Source organism: Arachis ipaensis, chromosome B05, assembly GCF_000816755.2.
Source record: "Arachis ipaensis cultivar K30076 chromosome B05, Araip1.1, whole genome shotgun sequence".
Lineage (NCBI taxonomy): Eukaryota > Viridiplantae > Streptophyta > Magnoliopsida > Fabales > Fabaceae > Arachis > Arachis ipaensis.
Genome location: NC_029789.2, coordinates 112,555,712 through 112,576,899, shown reverse-complemented (window position 1 = coordinate 112,576,899; position 21,188 = coordinate 112,555,712). Strand labels below are relative to the sequence as shown.

Sequence of the window (21,188 nt, the reverse complement as noted above, 5' to 3'; positions counted from 1 at the left end):
TTATTACCCTGACAGAATGACGTTTTAGTTTATTAAAACGGCATTTTTAAACTGCCATTTTTACCCTAACAGTAACATTTTCGTTGGTTAAAATGGCATTTTGAACCGCCATTTTACCCTGATAGTGACATTTTTATTGGTGAAAACGGCATTTTTACCAGATAAAAATGACATTTTTTATCATTTAAAAAAGCAGTTTTTACCGATATTTTTATCGCGTTAAATAAATAATTTTGTGATTAAAATTTCACAATAACAAAAAATCATAATCCATAAATGAAATATTATAACTCATAAACAAAGTATTAATATAGTATATAATTTTTTATTATTGAAAATTAAAAGTAATAACTTCTATACAAAAATTTGTCTTACTAAACTTACCAAAATACAAAAATTGCAATAAGCACTAATTAGTCAAATCTACCATCTAGTTCCCTAAACTATGAATATACAAGACAAGTAGCTTAGCTAAGTGATGATGAATAAGATTTGAAGGCCAAAAGTTTCCTCCTTTTGTAATTAGCTTTAAAACAAGCCTGCTGTCAAAACCCAAAATGAGTCATGACCGGCGCTCAGGAAAATAATCCTATAGCAAGCCTAACATACTCAGATATAAGTTGAATAAGCAAGTTACAAATATTTTACAAGTTCTAAAATAAATAGTTATATATTTTTAACAAAAAAATTAAAATAACTAAGAATGGTTGGATCCTGCCTGTGACATATGGAGCATATACTTCTAGGAATTCGACAAAGATAGGTACTCATTGCAGACCGTTATTCTTGAATAGAAAGTCCCACATAGTCAAATATTTGTTCCTGAAAAATATTTTTAGAAAACAGGGGTGAGTTTTGCAACTCAGTGATTAGACAATACATCTATAATCAATATGAGACTATATAAATATTATTATTAAAGTAATATTAATTAGAAAGTAATAGTTGATAATAATAAGTGAATCAATAAGGGAGTTCTCATACAGAAATCAAATCAAACGTCCACACTTGGGCAGCTCCACCTCAATGGGTAACCCTTTCCTCTCGTGTGTCCTAACAGAATAACAGATCTAACGTGTGGCCTACACGTTAGACTAGCAACACCCCTGCTAGCTGGAGTCTGAGTTAGATGCATCTAAGTTAATTTCATAACCGCCGTTAACTACGGTTTTCTAATACGAGCCTCCCAAACCAATTCAAAACATATAAATTCAACTATAATAAATCTTCGATCTTTCAAATATATACGGTATTGAATCAAATCAAATAATACTTTCTCGTAAGAAATATTTTCTAATCATAGCTTCTTCGATCATAAGTAATTTCAAACACATTTTACAATTTCAAAGTCAGTAAGTACTAATAAATACTTCAATGCTTCAAAAGTATATATTCGAGTAAAATCAAATGTTCTAAAATAATATAAAACTTCATCAAACATATATATAGTCTCATGTAAAATTTCTAAGATATAAGCTTCATAAAAATATTTTTTTTCCAACTATAATAAATCAATTATTCTAATCAAATCAAAGTTCTTCAACAATAGTTTTATAAATATAAATAGAAACTCAGAATAGCATGAACAAAAAAAAATTAACGGTTATAAATGTAAAGCCTACTCACAACATGGTCCTAAGGGACCGAAGAGACCAAACCCGAAATGTTGAATTTAAGAGTACGAAACTGCGCAGAATTTGGACTGGGGTTATAGCAATAACTTCAACTCTCACTGCAATAACATCAACAACAGCCCTAGTAGCAAGGGGCAACAGCGAATCCAGCCTACGATGGTTTAAAATTGAGCAAAGACAGACAAGGACATCAAGCAGGATAGGACAAAGTGAGTATAGAGCTTTACGGCAAGACAGGGCAGAACAAGATTAGTCTTACCAAAAGAAACAAGAGGATGGACCATCAGTAGCTCCGGTGATCCTCACCGGCTGAAGTAAAGCGGAGCTAGGGCAAACTTGCAGAGTTTTCGGCGGTGGCTTCCGGTGACGTCAGCGTGGCTCCCGGCAACCAGAGGCGCGGTGGCGCAGCCTGCAACAACAGCGAAGGTGTACCAGCTCCCGCCTCCTCGCGAGACTTTCCTCTCTCTGGTCGTTACGTTTCTCTCTCCTCTGCGAGCTTCTCTCTCTCTTCGAAGCCCCATACCCGTAGCCTCGACGGCGACGACGGAGCTCCCCTTTCAGCGACGGCGACAAGGCGCAGTGACGACAAGATGTCGTCCCCTTCCTCTATTCTGTGCGTCACGTCTTTCTCTTCCACATGCGGTGGCTTCTCGTGGCAGCGATGGAGTCCTTGACGACGGCAATGGAAGCTCCGGCTGCGGCAGGGACGGTCTCCAAGGGTGATGGCAAGGACGGCGGGACAGCATTTCCTCTCTTGCACTTCTTCCTCTTCTCTCTTCTTGATCCAAGACAACGATAGCGACGGCGACTCCCAGCCCTGCCGGCGCCGTCCCTTCCTCCCCTCTCTTCTTCTTTCCGATCCTCACTCTCTCTGCTTCTCTTCTATGATTTGGGGGGTGTGTGTTGGTAATTTAGGAAGTTAGGGTTAAAATTTGGTTAGGAGAAAGATGAGTAAGGGTATTATAGGGATTTTACACCCGCCTTAGTTTCTTGGTCTCTTGTGTGAGTTCCATCCCGGGACTTGCTCCAACATCTTTGTTTCTTGCTCCAATAGAAATTAAACTATACGCAATAAAATTTACTCACAATGTAGTAAGGAATGACAAAGTCCCTGTTGAGGAAGGTAGTTGACCACTCAAGTTGTTATTTGACAAATCCCTGAAGCATAGCACATGATTTTCAATACTGAATACTAATATGATTCAACACAATCTTTTTACATAGAAATCAAACTCCGATACAAAGAAAACTTTAGATTTATCCAGTTAAAAGGTTAAATCGTAGCTAACATTTTGCGCAGAAGAAGAGTTAGCGAGAAAGAGAGCATATTTAACAAAACATTCAAGACACAACAAATATAAATAATTTACTAATTCTTTTCAAGTATTTGCATTTTGCACGACCTAGTACCACAATGCATTTGCATTACACAAATAAATATGAAAGCATGTGTATATAGGAGCACTCTACCTTAACTTCTTTAAGCCATAAATTTTTCAATTCTGGGTCATCAATAATAGTTGAAACTATAAGTGCTCCAAGAACAGGTGGATTACTGTACATTGGTCTAGCAAGTAGCTGCAATTGACTTTTTACTGCCACAGCTTGTTTCTCATCTTCACAAAGCACGCTGCAAGCAACTTAAGAATGAGTTCCATCCTTTGATGAATGTCATTGAAAGCCAATCTAAGGTTTTAAGATTAAGAATTTTCAATGTTTAAACACATTTTAAACGATTCCATTTTTATAGAAAATGAAATATATTAAATAATAAGGGAATATATGGAAGACCAAGATTCATTCCACATGGCATTTCAAAGTTGTTAGTTTCACTTCTACTTGTGTTTATCAAGTAATGTCCTTTTAGTGAATTACCATGTTGGTAATTCCATTGGTCATCTAAAATAAACTTGAACCAATTGAGGATACAAAATCATAATAATCATGTCAAAGCTTGTGCCTTAATTATTATGACTCTGCTTCAAGCAGAAAGCTAAGAAGGAAGCCAAAATTTGCGAAAGCTAAACTACGGAAATCAATTTAACAAGAAACTTAAATTGAAGTACGAAATAGTGTGTATATATATATATGTACTAAAAGAATGATCACAGTTCAACATATACCATTATAAACTGTTTACGCCATGTCAAAGAAAGGAAAATGACCTTTAACCTGAAACAAGAAAAGGGTCAATAATCCAAATCAGAACAAACAATTAAAGCCCGCAATGTCATATACCATTATAATATTAAATAGAAGCTTTGAGATGTGACAAGGGAGAAAGAAATTAAAAGGCTGGTTCCATGAGATATAATAATCTCTTCATGCCCAAGTCTGATCTTCAAATTATTAGCTTCTTTGGATAGAAATCCATCTTCACCTGAGAAGGTGCACCGTGAAAGTGACCCCCAAGACTAAACTCTTTCGATTACACATAATTTGGTTATTTCTGTATTTTTCAAGTCCTATATTACAGAACAGTGGGGACAGATAAGGAAAATATACAAATCAATGAATATTACCTGCTGTTGCTTCCTGAGCGATTTTTGTTTGCTTTTTCAACAGCTCACCTTTAGCATTACAGTCAGAGAGTGCTGAAGTAAGCTTATCATTTAATCTTTTCAAGTCTTTCTCCAATTCTTCTTTATCAGATAGAAGAGCATGTACCTAAAACACATAACGAGAAAAAAGGTAAAAGTAGAACAAACCAAAGGTACCCGTTATTTCATTTTACATCAGGTAATAAAGCAAACATTAAGTTTCACTTAGTTATGGGCACAAATCATTATTACCAAAATAATTCAGCTCAAGCTATAATTTCCAAACCGGCATTCTTTTCTTTTCCTTTTGGTGGTGAACAAAGTCTAGTAAGATTCAGCATCAGTCAGCACACCAAGGACAAGACATGCCCCTAGGCTCAAAAGAGCACTTACGTGTAATAAGAAAGTCTCTTTTTCCCAATTAAGCATTTATAAATCAATGAGATTAAAAAAGAAAAAAAGGAGTAATAAGACAAGACAAGTATGTCTCGGAGAATTTTGCTATAGACATTAGTCCAGAGTTACAATTTTTGAAGGGCTTACCTTTTTTTCCATGGACTTATAAATTCATCACAGATTTTCCTAGGAACTTATTTGGTACCCTTTTTTTAACTTTAGGACTTCTAAGTCTATTGTAAAACTCTTCAAACACGTACTTGTTTACTTTAAAGAAAGTAAAAAGGTATATACTATTCGATATAAGATTCCTAGTGTAAAATTCTCAAGAATGTCATACATTCTACAACTGCACACTGCCTACAGATAAAGCTAATCAAGGGTATATACTATTTCCATGAACAAAAATTAAAACAGAAAAGAACATTTATATTAACTGGACATTACCAACACATTATTATTAATAGTTCATATCTAAACTTTCAATCTTTATAAGGAACGGCCAAAAGACTTTAAAAGTAAAGAAATCTAATTGGCATGTTTACATTGGCTATACTAACTAATTTTTTGAAAGAGATAAATGTTATATAGACTGAAGCTTACTTTTGATAATGAGACCTTTTTATCTGAGATTTAAGTTCAAAAGCATGTCATTTGAGGAGTTTCAAGTATAGCCTATATGCTATAGATTGGAGATTTCTATAAGGAAGAACCCTGCCAAAAAGAATAAAGATATCAACATCACATATGAAAACACTAATAAACTCTGAATGAATGAGAACAGCAGTAGAAATCAGATACAGGGTAAGCAATTTTCTTAATAAAATTAAATTTGATAGCTGAATTAAATTCAAAGCATCTGGAATTTTGAACACAAAAATCAATATTAAAGTGCCAATAAGAAACACGTTTGTGCCAATCCCTGCAACAAAAGGAAGAAAAAAGATTAAACCACACCATGTAGAATCCACACACTTCCTTATCGTCCCATGTCACTTCTTTTTACCCTTTCCTCTCTTCCTCCGTCAAGTTGCGAGCTTCAAATACTACTTTGATCAAATGCATTTCATTCTAAAAGCACTAAATTTATCACCTGCCACAGAATGCAGCCCAATGAAGAGCAGTTCATCCATTTACAACACAGAAGTTCACATTTACACCATAAATTATTGTGGGTTGTAAGTCCCAATCATAGCCAAGAGCAGCTGCAAGATGAAGTACTCCTTGGCCACCCTCATCCAATACATGGGATTTAAACAAGTACGTTTCATTCAATCCTTTTTACAAGATAAATAACAAATTAGGTATTCAATTTACTAGGCAGAGTATATCTTTCTTTAGACAACTTAGCATATAAACAAGTCAACTACAAACTAAAATGCAGTAAATGTAGTTTGATTTTCCCACCATAAAATGTGAGCATTCAAGTCATGACATTGATGAAAAAAGAAAACAAAGAAGGCATGTCCTTGTTGGATTCAAATTGGGAGCTAAGCTAGTTTTGAATTTCAAAAATGCACAATGATGAACATGCAGTAATTATAATAATAAGCACCAAAGAATCATCTATCTATAACAGAAAACAAGTTCCACTCTTTTCCATCTCTCTCAGAAAATTCATCAACCACGTGGTAAGCATAACAATACTGGACCAAAATACAGTTAGAAAACAAGCAATTGAGAATGAACAAGAGAAAGATAATAAAAATAGAAATTGAGAATGAACAGAAACACACTACAAGCAATGTTGAGTGGATCGAAGAAAAAGAGAATGCAGAAGTGAGAACGTACCGGCACTGCTGGCGGAGGAGATACATTAATGGAAGAGGTGCTTCGCTCAATCTCATAAGCTATGGCGTAGTGACTAGATTTGGAAACGCATCGATAGAGGAGGCGCCTTCACTCGAGCGCAGAAGGTTGATGGAAGCGGGAGAAATGAGATGAATGGTGTGACCATGGCGGCGACAAGCTTTAGGGTTTCAGATCAACTCACTCTCATTCCCCTTTCCCTCTTCCTGCGATGTGCGATCTCAGATTATACCTAGAAAGAAAAAGAAAATTAACCAAAAGAATTATACTTAGAGAGCTATAGAGACGAAAGCTTCACAAAACCCAGATTCAACCAAGCAAGACCATCATTGAAGGGGAAAAGAAAATAAAGGCCCTGTAAAAGCTTAACCAAATTAGAATTAAGAAAATTCAGGATCAATTAAGATGCACAACACCAGATAGCAAAAGCTCCATCGAAGACAGCAATGATGGCGTTGCTTGTGGTGACGAGGAGATGAGGGCGGCGCAACGAACCCTCAAATTGAAGCTAGAAAACCTAATCAAAGAAGAGCGCTCCTTCGAAGGCAGCAATAACCGCATTGTATACGGCGGCAAGAGATGAATGCCGGCAACGAGGGAGATCAAAAAATTAGGGTTCGTCACATTCAGATCCCTCTCGCTCACTCTCTCACATTCAACAATATTGAATAGTGATTATTCTCATATGCAATACACCACCTCAGCTTTAAATGTGTTTTCTTTTTTTTTAATGATAATGGCGTTTTAACCTGCCACAATTAGTGAAAATCGCCACTAAGAACATGATCATTCTGGCAGACGATAAAACCACCGAAATTAGCAACAATTGTGGCGGTTATATAAACTTGCCATAATATTAGTGCCATTTTAATCAGATTTTTTTGTAGTGGAATAACAACATATAATGGAATAAAAAACCAGTTATACAATTTATTCACGTACATACAATAATATTTTTTATCACTTTAAATTTTAATTTCTAGAATGCGAGCCATTTATAGGAATTGTTATTACCATTTTCTATAATTTCACTTGTAATTTTACGTAATAAAAAATATTAAAGCACAAAATACAATACTTATAATTATATTACCGTTACATGTAGTAGCACAACATAAAATTTAAAAACCAAAAAAATTATTATTACATGTAGTATCACAACATAGAATTTAAAAACTAAAAAAATCCTAATTGAAACATGGCTCAGTAATTAGTCAAGATAGTTACAATAAGATATAATTATTTGATAGTTATCAAATCCTCACATACCTCGAAAAGTTTTTACTGTTGCAAATTGAAAAATAACTACCGGTACCTGCTGCTCACCCGCTGCCACAAAATCCTTGATCCGTTCCACCATCTCTCCAAGAACAGCAACATTAAGCTTTAAGTTGTAAAAAAAATGCAAATTATTTAAAAAATAAAAAATTACTTATATAAATATATTAAGTGCTGAGTAAGGGCATTGAAAAAACGCACCCGTCATTATTCTCAAATGAATAACCAACATATCAATAAGTTTGCCATCCTTCACATACTTCCTCTCACCCTCTACACCGGTTATAACTCTAGCAACATCTAAAATAAATATCAAACAGAAGATTATGCACAAATCACCCGTCTTAGTGATATTTTGTCATAAAAACAAAAGAAAAATAAACTTATATACCTGCTATGAACCATATACTTACCAACCAAAAAAGGATGTTGAGAAAAGTATCCCATAATTTTTGTAAAAGGAACCAACTTAATACTATATAATAGTATTGCATTACAGAAAGAGGGTCTGACAGTAGGTATTGCTTGAACAAACATTCGAAAATGATGCGATGTTGTATGATACGACCCACGGTTATTGTAAACTCTAAAGTATGCAAAAGCATACACAACTCCATTTGATATCAATGATTTGAACAAAGATATCATATCCTTACCTATAGAAGCATGCATAGTTGTTCCCTATTTTTTTACAAAGCAAAATATTTTATTATCCACTCTCTACATACGGTAACAATAAAGTCCAACTAAATAAACAAACAAAATTTTTATAAAATATTTCTTTCAACCAAAATAACTAAATAAATTAAAAAATAACACTACGTTCAATAAATTAGAATGTTCATTTTATTAAACTCTACCTAAAGTGATATTGCTAGTGCCTATTTAAAGTAAAAATAAACTCAATATTTAAAAGCAATAAAAAAATAACATAAAAAATAACAAATTGAATCAAAATTAAAAACTATATATCTCGAAACAAAGAAAGGCTAACATAGTAGGATACAACTACTGCAAACCATGTAAGGGCAAACATTAGGGAGCTGACAACAGAGACTAAAGGTACAGTTTGAAAGTAATGATGGACAGCTCAATGAGAAAAACATTTTGAATTTAATGAACATTGTTATTCAAGTAAGACCTCAAATATAAAACCAAACCTCATTTCAACATATTTTATTGGTCTATATTGTGTACAAAATCACAAACAATACAAATTGAAAAAAGAGGTCACACAAATGAAATTGAAAAAAAATTAAACTAATCTATCATACCCAAGTGTCTAGTTAATTTAAGTGTATGACTATTATATAATAAATACATTGCAGAGTTTAAGTAATAATCATACTTAGGTTAACTCCACTTTCAATAATTATTAAACTATTAAACTTTTAATTCACAAACAATGTATATAACCCGTGCATGTTTTTGGCCATTTATAAAAATTTTGTTTGGAAGATGGCCATTGGCAAGAGTGTTTTTTTTTTAATCAGAGGAACCACAATCAACGCAATACACTGTATATGTATGCATCTCCTCACCACAAAAGAAATATAAAATTATCATAGGGTTTATATCAAAATTCAAAGCTATAAACTTTAAATATGAATTAAGTGTATAAAAGTATTAAAGCAATAATTCATGTATCAGACGTTGTATATTTCATGAGCATCAATCACCTTAACATTGAAACCAGAAAATCTTATCAGGATTATTAGAAAATATAGATTAAGTGTATGAACGCATAGAAATAATTGTGTGTGTGAATAAAATTAGAGGTACATGCTCATCCATCAACACCATTTCAATTGAGTTAATGGATTTGGGGTCTTTGAATCTCGGTAGCGACTAAATTATGATCACTCTGACATGAATCCTCCAACATTCTCTTGGCGGTGCAATCATCTCCAAAAAATAATATCACCTAATTATTTTTTCTCTAGTGACAAAAGTAAGAGCAAACATAAATTTTAGTAATACACACACGGTAAGATTGTAGGACCACATCTCTTAGACTTTTATAGCATCTAAGAAGAGGTATATTTTCAGGTAAATAATTTTAAAATTGGACTGTATCCAAAATCACAGATCCTCCATAACCCAAAAGAAGAAGAAATCTATCTTGATGATTCAAAAAATGAAAAAAAATCTGAGTTGATAATAAAACACTCATTTTATATCATAAATATTGGCCAATTAAAACGTAAAGAATAAAAAGGGTATGAAAATAAGATCAGAAAAAAAGAATATGAAAAAAAAATAAACAGTGTAGAATAGCAACAAATCCTACTCACAATATTGAGCAAGAAAGAGAGGATCTATATAAAAAAAAGAATAACAAAAACAAAATCATAAAAAATAGTATAAGAAGATTCGAAATGAAAAGTTCAGGTAGAAGATCTCCAATAATGAAAAGTAAAAAAAAATGAGAAAAGAAGTATCATGAGTTTCAATTGAATAGAGTTGCTTCCATGTCCAGGAAACCTCTCATGCTTCATCAATCACCATGGAGATGATTCCATGGAAGACACCGCAGACAACCGTAACTAGATTAAGGGAGAGGGTTCTGCTATGGAAGGTAGCTCTTTTGGATTGGGTTTGTTATGGACAGTGACGCATGGAAGAAGGAGATGCCAAAGTCAAATTGTGGCAGCAATGGAAGCAATCTTCTTGGCACGACGTCTCTGCTTGCTGGGAAAGAGAAGATAAAAAAGCGGGCTTTGGGTCGGGTGGGTTGGGATGGGGTTCGAGTAGGTTTTTTGGGATTAGCCCAAGACCCAAAACAAAATATTCAACCAGAATATTCGACCAGAATGGACAATTAAAATAACTAAACTGATAGAAAATTTATTCTGGAACACAAGAGACCAGCAATTTGTAGAAAAAAAAAGCGAAAAAAATAGACGAGAATACCTGATCAGATGGAGGCCTCCACCGGAAGATTGGTTAAAGGCTAATGTGGATGCTGCTTTTAGGAGGGAGGAGGGAAAATGAGCAATATCTATGGTCATTAGGAATAGTAATGGAAAGATTGTGTTAGGCTTCTCTTGAAAAATTAGCACACATTCAAGTATAATAACTGAAGCTATATCTATTAGACAAGCCCTTATTATTATTGATAATTTGGATTTGGGAAAAACTTTAATAGAATCAGACAGCTTAAAACTAATCTAAACTATAAAATCAAATAGTTCAATTGGGGAAACTAAAGCAATATTACAAGATATTAGAGAGCTAAAAGAAAGATTACCAAATTGTGGTCTAACTTGGACACCCAAGGAAGAAAACCTACTTGCTCACACAGTTGCTAAAATGGCAGCATGAAATTGCCTTCGTCAGAACTGGAGTATGCAACCACCTCTAGAGATGCGGTGTATTATTAAAACAAGGAAGCTCAAAGCTGACAACAATTCTTAAAGAAGAAAAAATTAATAAAAAATATTAGGAACATAATAATTCAGAAAATTCAATAACCGGGAACAAGAGGAATTGCTACCTGTAGATCAAGATTAGAGGCAAACATCAATCAAAATTAATGCCAAGTTCAAGGGTTTAAGGAGGAAGTAGAATTTCTGTTGTACATGCAATAGAAGCGCGGGAGAAGAGGTGGTAGTGGATTCCTAGCGGCAACAGCAATTTGAACCGAGACAAGAGATGCAACCAAATTGATGTAACAAGCCTTATTTTGGGTTGGTTTAAGATGCATGTCGGCTTCAAGAGAAAAGGGAGTGGGGTCGGAGCAGGGAACGAGTTCAAAAAAATAACATCGTATTCTCCTTGGTAAACACAATCAGAAGCCAACCCGATTGGAGAGAGAACCAACAAAGACAAGCAGTGAAGATGCTGCCGGCAACGGGCAAGGATCTGCGACTGCTACACCAGGACCAAGGCGCAGCAACCGGCGGTGAAGAGGTAGTGGAACAACAACAGTATTCCCGCGGCATTCCATACCCAATTGTACTACCCAATTGTAACGCGTGTATCCACTCCAACCACAATACCTCAATCAACTGACTCCATAGCAACAGCGAACAAGACCCTCCGGCATCTGAGTCTAATCGGTATAGCATCGAGGGCGTTTTTCATGAGGATTATATTCAGTTGGTTTATGAGAGGGAAAAGTGGGTGTACCAGCAATGTTTAAATTAATGGGTGGTATATGTGTATGTTTTCATATTTATAGATAAAAATGATAGACCTAAAAAATAGTGTTCAAATATTTGTTGCTATGCGTTGTTCGTCCATATCACAAAACTTTTACTTTGATTTGTCTCTGGCTTTTGTAAATTTGATTTTTGTGGAAAACGAAAACAGTTGAGATAATGAGATCAGTTCCGTACTTTTTATTTCTTTGCTATATCCTACTCACAAGATCTTTTTCCGTAGTTGAAAGTTGAAACCCACCGAAAGCTACACCACTTTACTAATACTCCCACTTCGCACGCTTTGCTTTCTTTCGTGTCTCTAACCATAATGATGCCCCCTTTAGCCAATTGATCACTCGCTCTACAAAGACAAAGAGGCTATGATATTTGTTGGTCCCTGCAAATGATGGATGCTCGCGCTTTCTCTTCTCATTCCGACGCTTCCGTTGCCGCTGCAACCACAGATCAGGTATCGCAACCTCCAACTCATGTATCTCTTGTTACAATCTCCATATTCTCTTTTTATTTATTTATTTATTTATTATTTATTATTATTTGATTGATTGATTGATTATTTAATTGAGCTATGTACTCTGTCAATTTTCGGTGGGAACTGGCAATAGCTTTCGAAGCTAAACTTTCTGTTTTAAGAGAAAAAAAAAATTTCGGTAGTTTAATCTGTGCTTCGCTGAATTCTTCCTTTTATGTTAGCTATTATCCTAATTACTCTATTTCTTTTTCAGTGATTGTGACCTGTTTGTTTATAACCAAATTACCCTTTCCTGAAATAGTAGTCTTTTTTTTTTTTTGTTACTGGTTCTGTTGAACAGTGAGAAATGAACTTACTTTTGGTATCTAAATACAATTGTTCATGTTTTGATAGAATGTGGAGCAATGCAGAAGTGGCAACAACAGTGAAGCCACGATTATGGAGAAACCAAGGCGATGGCATGATGTTTTCTGGTCTGGAATGTTTGTAATCCACTTGATTGGTTTCGGTTTTGTTCTTGTTGTTCTTGGCCTCAACAGATTCAAGAAGAAGAACAGGCTTGACATTGATAAGTACACATACCGCTTCATGGAGAATCAAGCCGGATTGACAGAGGATTACTGGCCAGTCTATGCGGTTGCCGGTTTAGTTGGGACTGCTCTTGGATGTTGTTGGCTGTCACTGTTGGGTTCATGTGCTACCCTTATGATGAAGGTGTCTGTTCATATCCTCACCACATATCTTGCTGTGATCAGTGTTCTCTCTTTTTGGGCTGAGCAGGTCTTCTGGGGTGTCGCTTTTGCTATTGGAGCATGCCTTCAGCTTTTGTATGTGATATCTGTTATAGACAGGTATGAGCCTCAATTTACTATATATATAACGTATGTATGTACCTATCATGCGTGTTTGTTGCTTAATGGATGCATGGATTTTGTTCTGTTAGTTTGTCCATATCCACAGTTGAAGGTTGCATTTACTGGGAAAGAAGTTAAAGTTTTAAACTGTTGTATATTTATAATAATAATACTAATATAGCATGATTGACTAGCTTTGGTGTCTTACATTTGGCAGCTGCTATAGATCGCCATCTTTGAAACATAGAATTGCATATTCGTATAGCAGCAAACATATCTGAAGTAGTATTCTCTTTCTGATTGATTTCTAATCAAGGTGTGAATCTGACTAACATCTGGGATGAACTACTCAACCTGTTTAGTGCTCTACATTACCTGAGAATATCAAAATACCCTATTCTAAGTGAATAACTCTATATCCTTGAACATAAACTGCTTCTATTTTTTCGCTTTAATAATTTTTGTTTTTAGTAGAGAGTTTTAAGGAATCAGGAGGATATAAGATTACTTATTCTGAATGGGTTGATATATCTAAAGGTCAAATAGCGCACCTTGCAATGCAAGCTAAAATTAGTTGGTAAAAATTTGCTCATATTTGCTGTTGACAATAGCCTGAGTAATTGTCATCTAGTGATTCTGTCTTTGTGGAAGTCATCATTGTTGAGAAGCATTTGAACATTAGGCCTTTTCAGAACTAGTTTGACCATTTAGTGATGTATATAAATACATGGGCTTGAATACTGACTGCTGACTGAGGTATCTTTCATGCAATAACTCACTGGTGTCTGTTTTTCAAGTTGATATTGCAGCAGGCTCTGTCCTGCTTATACTCAAACTTTTGTGGTGCTGTATCTAGTTTCATAGAACCATAGCAATCTCTGAATTGTCACTATGAATCAAGAGCTGTAAGAGTGAATGAAGAAATGTCAAAATACGAGTCCAACCAGCACAAAACCTGCGGACCAGCCATCTGACAGGCTCACCACTGAGAACCACTTCATATTCTACCACTCATGTTTAGATGTTTGACCTGTTAATGCATGGTGTTCAATTGCTGCCTTCCAAACATCACTTCTCACTGATGCTGGAACTGGTCATATTAATCCATAATCTTTTCCCCCTGTTGTTCTAGAGATCTCCTTTTGCTCTATTTTTCTGATCTGGAAGTTCCATACTCTTGCAAAAATGGCTTCAAGTGATTCTGGAGTGCTTTATCAACCTCCAAGGAGCCCTAATCCGTGTGTGTGGCAACGCTTTCATCTGTTAAAAATCCTATCTCATGCATTCTTTAGAAGTCTTAGAATTATTTTAGAGAAGTTGAATGGAAGGATTTATCTTGTGGAATCATATTGTATAGATTTTTGATTCCTTGATCAAACGCGCTCAGATCATTTGGATAAATACAAGAATATAATATCTCCAGGACTTAGTTTGGTAAGTTCAAACCTGCTCTTCAAGATTTTTCCAAAAGGCATAGTGTTGTCACTCATCATCTAGTAGATACATTCACTATAAGTTCATGTTATAGCAATTTCAAGAAATGGTCATTATGATTTATATGTTCTGGCTTAAGGGAGTATGTTGAAGATAATGTTGGTTATTATACTTGTAATGAAGTGACTTTGGGAATATCATAAATGTTGCGGAGCATTGGATATATTAATGTCTGTTTTCAGGAACTAGTTATACTATTTACTATATCTTTTAAATATCAGATGCTTTGATCAATAAAAGTATATCAATGCTGAATGATAACTAAATAAATAGTTTCATAAATCACTTTATAGTCTTTCCTAATACCTGTTTTGATTAAAGCTTAGATGACAGTTCATCTCCCATGGTGAACTGTCTAGAGACTTAGAAAATTTACTTAATCGGTTCTACACAAATTTACAGTAACTTTTCAATGTGACGATCCTTAATTTATTGGATATCTAAATTAGCTGGGTTCTAGTGTTTACAACAAAAGCATCATATCAGCTATTCTCTGATGTATTAAGAATCGGATTTATCAATGCGAAAAATGTTGTACTCTATTTCTGAGACTTTTGGAGGATAATTTGGACTTCTGGCTAGATTAGCCATTAGCATTGTAAGAGGTTTCAGACTTAAATTTTTATTAATAGTCAATCATGAGTGTTGTTGTAATAAATGTACCATTCCATTCCATGGAAATGCAAATCAAAAGTTGTTTATGTTTTAAATATTTTTTGCCCCCATTGATACTTGTATTGGTAGATAAAATTTGTAAGTTTCTATTATTTGAAATCTGGGTGCTGCCATTTTATTGAAATTGTAGTTCAACTTTATTCCCTTCTTGTATTGCTATATTTATAATTAATTGTGCCCTTAAAGATAATCTTTTATGGTTATTCTTTTCGCATTTCCAGACTTCCATTTACTATGTTAGTTTTGCAAAAGGCTGTTAAGATGGTATGGAATCTTCCTGAGGTTATGAAAGTTGCACATGCATTTGTGCTGCTGCTTCTTTCGTGGATGGTGTTGTGGTCATTTGGAGTAGCTGGTGTTGTGGCTTCAAGTATGGGTGACGGTGGACGCTGGTGGCTTCTTGTGGTGAGCTGGCAAGTTTGCTCTTTATTCTGTCTGTCCTTGTTGGCACTAGTAATGCTTGCAAATCATGTATTCTTCCCCCCATCTGATTACTGACATTGCTGTCATGCGTGCAGGTCCTCTCTGTAAGCTTATTTTGGACTGGTGCTGTACTGTGTAATACTCTGCATGTCGTTGTGTCTGGAATTGTGTTCCTCGCGAACGTCCATTATAGCAAAGAGAGTTCATCATTTCCCACTAAATCCTTAATGAAATCATTGCAATATGCTTTAACAACTTCGTTTGGCAGCATTTGTTATGGCTCATTATTTACAGCTGTTATTAGGACAATGCGGTGGCAGGTATTAACCAACATTTGCTTTTGCTAATTATTTGAATCTCATTTCCTTCATATATGGATGCTATAAACTCTGTTGGTATTCAGATTCGAGGCGTCCGAGCAAAGATAGGCAATAATGAATGTTTACTTTGTTGTGTTGATTTCCTTTTCCACATGGTGGAGACTCTTGTCCGATTCTTTAACAAGTATGCATATGTTCAGGTAGACTTCTATGCCTATGTCAGTAATTACTTCCATATATGAGAAAATTTAAATGTTCTCGGTGACAATTGTTTCCATTTTTAACTAGGAATCGTGAAGAGTGATTGCGAAAATTACTGGACTGGGGTCCTTCACTATATATCGGAGATAGAAATATTTTGGCTAATTTAGTTAGAGTTGGGTGAATATAATTATCTGCCAGTTTGCCATTGTGTTCTTGGAGAACTCACTATGGCATTCTTGTCATGATTGTGTTAGCAGATTGGTGTGTATGGAAAAAGCTTTAACCACTCTGCCAGAGATGCATGGGAGTTATTCCAATCAACTGGAGTTGAAGCACTTGTGGCCTATGATTGTTCAGGTGCTATAATGTTAATGGGAACCATTTTTGGAGGTCTGATAACTGGAACTTGCGCAGGTGCCTGGGCATGGATTAAGTGGAGTAATAGAGCTTTTATGATCGGATCCATGTCTATGCTCATGGGAATGATGTTGGTAAGTTTACAACATCCTTGATTGAAGTTTAATCCATGACTTGGCCTTTATCAAACTATGAAACATACGTTTTAGTGTTTTCTTTTCCATCTTTTTCTTTTTGGTCAGAAGATCTTAACTTCATCAGACAAAGGTCAAGGTACTAGAGGCAATATGCGCCACAGTATAATAATGCACAATAAATGAATGATACAAACTAAGCATGCCTAATGTATGCATTATTGCCTAATCAACTATATAGAATCATAAGGTAATACCCATTTAGAACAGGGATAAACCTTGGAAAATCCTGTACTATATAACCTCTGCCATAGTCCATTATCAATATGACCATCTTAGAATCCAACTCTGACCCTTGATTTCTTATATTTGCACATAAGCTCCAGGATTACCCACATATTTCGCATTAGCCCCTAGAGGATACTAAATTTACAGTTGCCCAACTGTGTTCACAATAACGCAGCCCCAGACAAACCAGAATTCCAACGCTCTATATATATTAAATTTTCTATTATATAAATGTATTTTCAGGTTGGAGTGGCTATGGTTGTGGTGGAAAGTGCTGTTACTTCAATATATGTCTGCTATGCTGAAGACCCCTTATCGATCCATAGATGGGACCCAGAATTCTTCAACCAGATCTCTGAGACACTAAACCAGCGGCTTCAACATAGAAGTAAACGTGTGAGCGAAGTTTTAACCCACAATCAGCTTGATAACCTAGTACGATCAAACACATCAGTTTGAGGAATCACTTTAATTAATATTAAATATTATAAAAATGATTTAGCTTCGTTCCTTTTTCTTTTCTTCTTTTCCTTTTTTTTCCTTTTTTTTTTTATATATTTTTGTGTGTGGTGTGTAATATGATAACTGTAATTGCAAATTAATATTGGCATATTGTTGTGATATATGCCAGGCAAGATGGTTGCTTCTAGTATGTGGTTAATTTTGTACCAGTGTTCTGAAAATCGAACTGGACTGGCCGATTCGGCTGGATTAATTGAAACCAGTCTTCTAGCCGGTCTGGTTGGCACAGAAAACAGCATGGCAAAAAACCGGTTGAACTGGCAATAAATTGGAGAAACGGTAGAACTGACTGGTTTTTTAACGGTTTTTCAGAATTTTAACTAAAAAATAAAGAAAATTCACCATATAAAAGGTGAAAAGCATAGCCTTTCTTGTTCCCCCTTTCTCTCACAAAAACCCTAACCCATTACCCCTTTCTCAACCAGCAGCAGCCAGCTCCTCCACCGTCGCTGAACTCTTCTCGTTAGCTAGATGGTTTTGTCGTCACGGGCAGTGACAGGCAGAGGGTACGCTCGAAGCTCTTGGCCGTCGATCCTCTTCTCCACGTCGTTGCCTCTGTACTTGCAGATAGGAGCTCGTGGTCGTCTTCTACTCTTCTCTACATCGTGGTCGTGGTCGTGGACTTGCAGATCGAGGTGCGGTCAATTTGAATCCTATCCTTGTCTCTCGCCGTTGAGTTTTGTTCCTCCCTCGTCTTTGTCTTTGTCTCGCCGTACTTCCCTCGCTGGCAGTTGAGTTTCATTCTAACCTCATTTCTGTTTCTGTCTCGTCGTTTCTCCCTCATTTGTTCAGTCTTTGTTTTCTTTTATTAATTTTTATGATTCTGAGTTTTTGTTTTTGTATGATTCTGGAACTGAAAAATGTTTATGATTATGGGTATGCACTGCTGAAATCTATGTTTCAGTTTATGTTTGTTTATTTTGTTTATTTTACTGATTGAGTTACTGAGATCTAATTAGAGTTGTTTTTTTTTTATTATAGAGTTGTTTTTTTCTGTCTTTTTGTTCTAAGTTAGGATTATGGATAGTGTGAATGTGTGATTGCTGAATTTGAAATTTTTTATTTTTTTTAGTACTTTTGGATTCTCTATCTTCTTTTTTGTTGAATTGTGAGTGTTTGTTTTAATATAAAATTGTAAAATTTTATATTTTATTAGTTTAAAAATTATTAAATTTACATATTTATAATTATATATTAAATTTTTAATAATTTTATTGTATATTTAACTAAATTGATTTAATTACGGTCTCGATTAAACTATTAAATCATTGAACACTTGTCTGATTCAATAATCAGTTCGGTTGAGTAAATACCCATAGTCGTTCCTGAGATTCACGCAAATACCCATAGTAATCCCTAAGATCCCGATTTTCTCATTGTAGTCCTCTAGATAGAGCTCTGAGCACTCAAAGTGGTCTCTGGGTATATTTCTGGTGATGAGTCATCACCGGAGTGCTGACGTGGACTCGGTTTGCCACGCTGGAGAGCTCCCAACGACTAGCTGAGCTGACGAGTTTCCAATTTGTACCCAGATTGGTCCCTCCTATTATATTTAACCCTAAATCCTCAAATTCTCATACACTTCATCTCTTCCTCTTGTTCATCTCTTCTTCTTCTTCTTTCAAGCATATATCAGACACTATAGGTGTTGGTGTTGGCAATGGTGGTGGAGGAGGAGTGGTTTGGGTTGGGGGAGGGGTTAACAACCCACAACCCTCTGAATCTTCTTCAGAATCAAAGCTGGATGGAGCTTACACAGCGCTACAGGCATGAAAATCTGCAATCACTGATGACCCAAAGAAAATTCTAGGAATATGGGTTGGTCCAAATGTGTGTTCTTACAAAGGGGTTTTTTGTGATTTTACTGAAGATAAAATGGGTGCATCTGCATCAGCATTCCCTGTAGTTGCAGGCATAGATCTCAACCATGCAAATCTCCAAGGAACCCTTGTCAAAGAGCTATCTTTATTCATTGACATGTCCCTTTTCCACCTTAACAGTAACAGGTTCACTGGTACTGTTCCTGATGAATTTAGAGACTTCGACTCTCTTAAAGAATTTGACCTCAACAACAACCAATTCTCAGGTTCTTTCCCTTCTGCTACTTTGTACATGCCAAGCCTCATCTACTTGGACCTCAGGTTCTGTTCCTGAATAACCAGTTAATTGGTTGCATCCCTGAAGGAGTGGGGCTATTCACTAAGATTCAAGTTCTGGATGTTAGCTACAATACTCTCATGGGTCATGTGCCAGACACATTTTTTTGTCTGCAAGACATTCAAGTTCTTAACTTGGCACATAACAAGCTTTTTGGGGAGTTATCAGATGTAATATGCTCTCTGAGGAGCCTTGCAAATTTGACTATTGCTTACAATTTCTTTTTTGGGTTCAGCCAACAATGTTCAAGGCTTTTCTTCAAGAATATGGGTTTTGATGTCTTACTTAACTACATTCCTGGAAGGGACATGCAGAGACCTCAACCTGAGTGTTCTATGATCCCAGGTGGTAGTCTAAGTTGTCTCAGAATTTCAACACCAAAGTCTCTTGTTTGTGGTTCTCTGGCTGTAAGTGCTTCTAAGCACACTAATTCTACTTCATCATCTCCTTGAATAGTAATTATTACAGTATACTTTATTAGTTACAAGTTGGTCATGGCTTCTCCACTAATTAGTGTTACCAATCTCAATTTACACACCTGCTAATTTAATTCTTCATAGATTCATTCAACATACATGTTTAATATTATTATCAAAAAAATACTTGCTAACTTCCGAGACTTCTAATATGTTTCATGATTATTATAGAAAGACAACACCTTATACCTGATGGTATATACAAGCAAGATAATTTATGTTTCACGTGACATGCTTGAAAGAAGAAGAAGAGATGAACAAGAGGAAGAGATGAAGTGTCTGAGAATTTGGGGATTTAGAGTTAAATGTAATAGGAGGGACCAATCTGGATACAAATTGAAAACTCGCCAGTTCAACTAGCCGCTGGGAGCCCTCCAGCGTGGCAAACCGAGTCTACGTCAGCACTCCGGTGATGACTCATCCCTAGAAATATACCCAAGGATTACTTTGAGTGCTCGAAACTCTATCTGGAGGACTATAATAGAGAAATCGAAATCTTAGGGATTACTATAGGTATTTGCGTGAATCTCAGAGACTACTATGGATATTTACTCCAGTTCCGTTCTTGCAACCTTGTTTTATACTAAAGGAGACCTAAAAGAATAACTTAGGGCGGTGACAATGCTGATTCTCGGTTTGTTCAGACTTGCAAAGTGTACACTTGAATTAGCCTAAAATAAAAGACATTTCACAATTGAGCTTGTGCTAATGCATGCAACATTGTTGTGACGTTTCTGGGCGATGGAGTGTAGGTGTAGGCGTGTAGCTATAAAAATGGAGTAGTTAGATGTGGGGCAACATTAGTTGTACCAACGAAGTTCATGACTGAGCTATTTTATTAGACAAAAATGATACGATACTAAAAATTAATTATTATGTATTTGTATATAAATAGATGGATTGTTTAATTCATTTTTAATATATATTTTATATTTTAATATGTGTTTTACACATAGTTAATTAGAATGAGACTTACGTGATATGTAGAATGA

General features: G+C 35.4%; 1 protein-coding gene, 1 long non-coding RNA gene and 1 pseudogene across 5 annotated transcripts; 2 read left to right on the top strand and 1 right to left on the bottom strand.

Moving 5' to 3' along the window:
* Positions 403-7,210, bottom strand: LOC110272256. Of its 3 annotated transcripts, none has more exons than XR_002363364.1 (9): positions 6,796-7,210; positions 6,362-6,611; positions 5,174-5,284; positions 4,157-4,301; positions 3,758-3,806; positions 3,105-3,264; positions 1,894-2,792; positions 985-1,785; positions 403-822 (listed from the first exon to the last, which is right to left on the bottom strand). It is a non-coding gene; the product is annotated as an uncharacterized LOC110272256 (long non-coding RNA). The 3 variants fall into 3 exon arrangements; XR_002363365.1 differs by having other exon boundaries at positions 1,627-1,785; positions 6,796-7,206; XR_002363366.1 differs by lacking the exon at positions 985-1,785 and having other exon boundaries at positions 2,721-2,792; positions 6,796-7,202.
* Positions 11,938-17,712, top strand: LOC107643820 (CTL-like protein DDB_G0274487). 2 transcript variants are annotated; one of them, XM_016347576.2, is made up of 7 exons: positions 11,940-12,271; positions 12,686-13,143; positions 15,537-15,720; positions 15,834-16,058; positions 16,142-16,258; positions 16,520-16,753; positions 17,285-17,712. In XM_016347576.2, exons 1-7 carry the CDS (start codon positions 12,206-12,208, stop codon positions 17,498-17,500), a joined length of 1,500 nt encoding a protein of 499 aa, XP_016203062.1. In that variant the 5' UTR covers positions 11,940-12,205; the 3' UTR covers positions 17,501-17,712. The 2 variants fall into 2 exon arrangements, with proteins under 2 accessions (XP_020979922.1, XP_016203062.1); XM_021124263.1 differs by lacking the exon at positions 16,142-16,258 and having other exon boundaries at positions 11,938-12,271; positions 17,285-17,702.
* Positions 18,436-20,277, top strand: LOC107640893 (annotated as a pseudogene).

What these genes read in the sequence shown, in the direction of transcription:
- LOC107643820 (XM_016347576.2), top strand. Translation starts at nt 12,206, where the DNA reads ATGATGGATGCTCGCGCTTTCTCTTCTCATTCCGACGCTTCCGTTGCC. An exon ending in CCGCTGCAACCACAGATCAG is followed by an intron (nt 12,272 to 12,685) that starts GTATCGCAACCT and finishes ATGTTTTGATAG; the next exon opens with AATGTGGAGCAATGCAGAAG. An exon ending in TTAGGACAATGCGGTGGCAG is followed by an intron (nt 16,059 to 16,141) that starts GTATTAACCAAC and finishes GTTGGTATTCAG; the next exon opens with ATTCGAGGCGTCCGAGCAAA.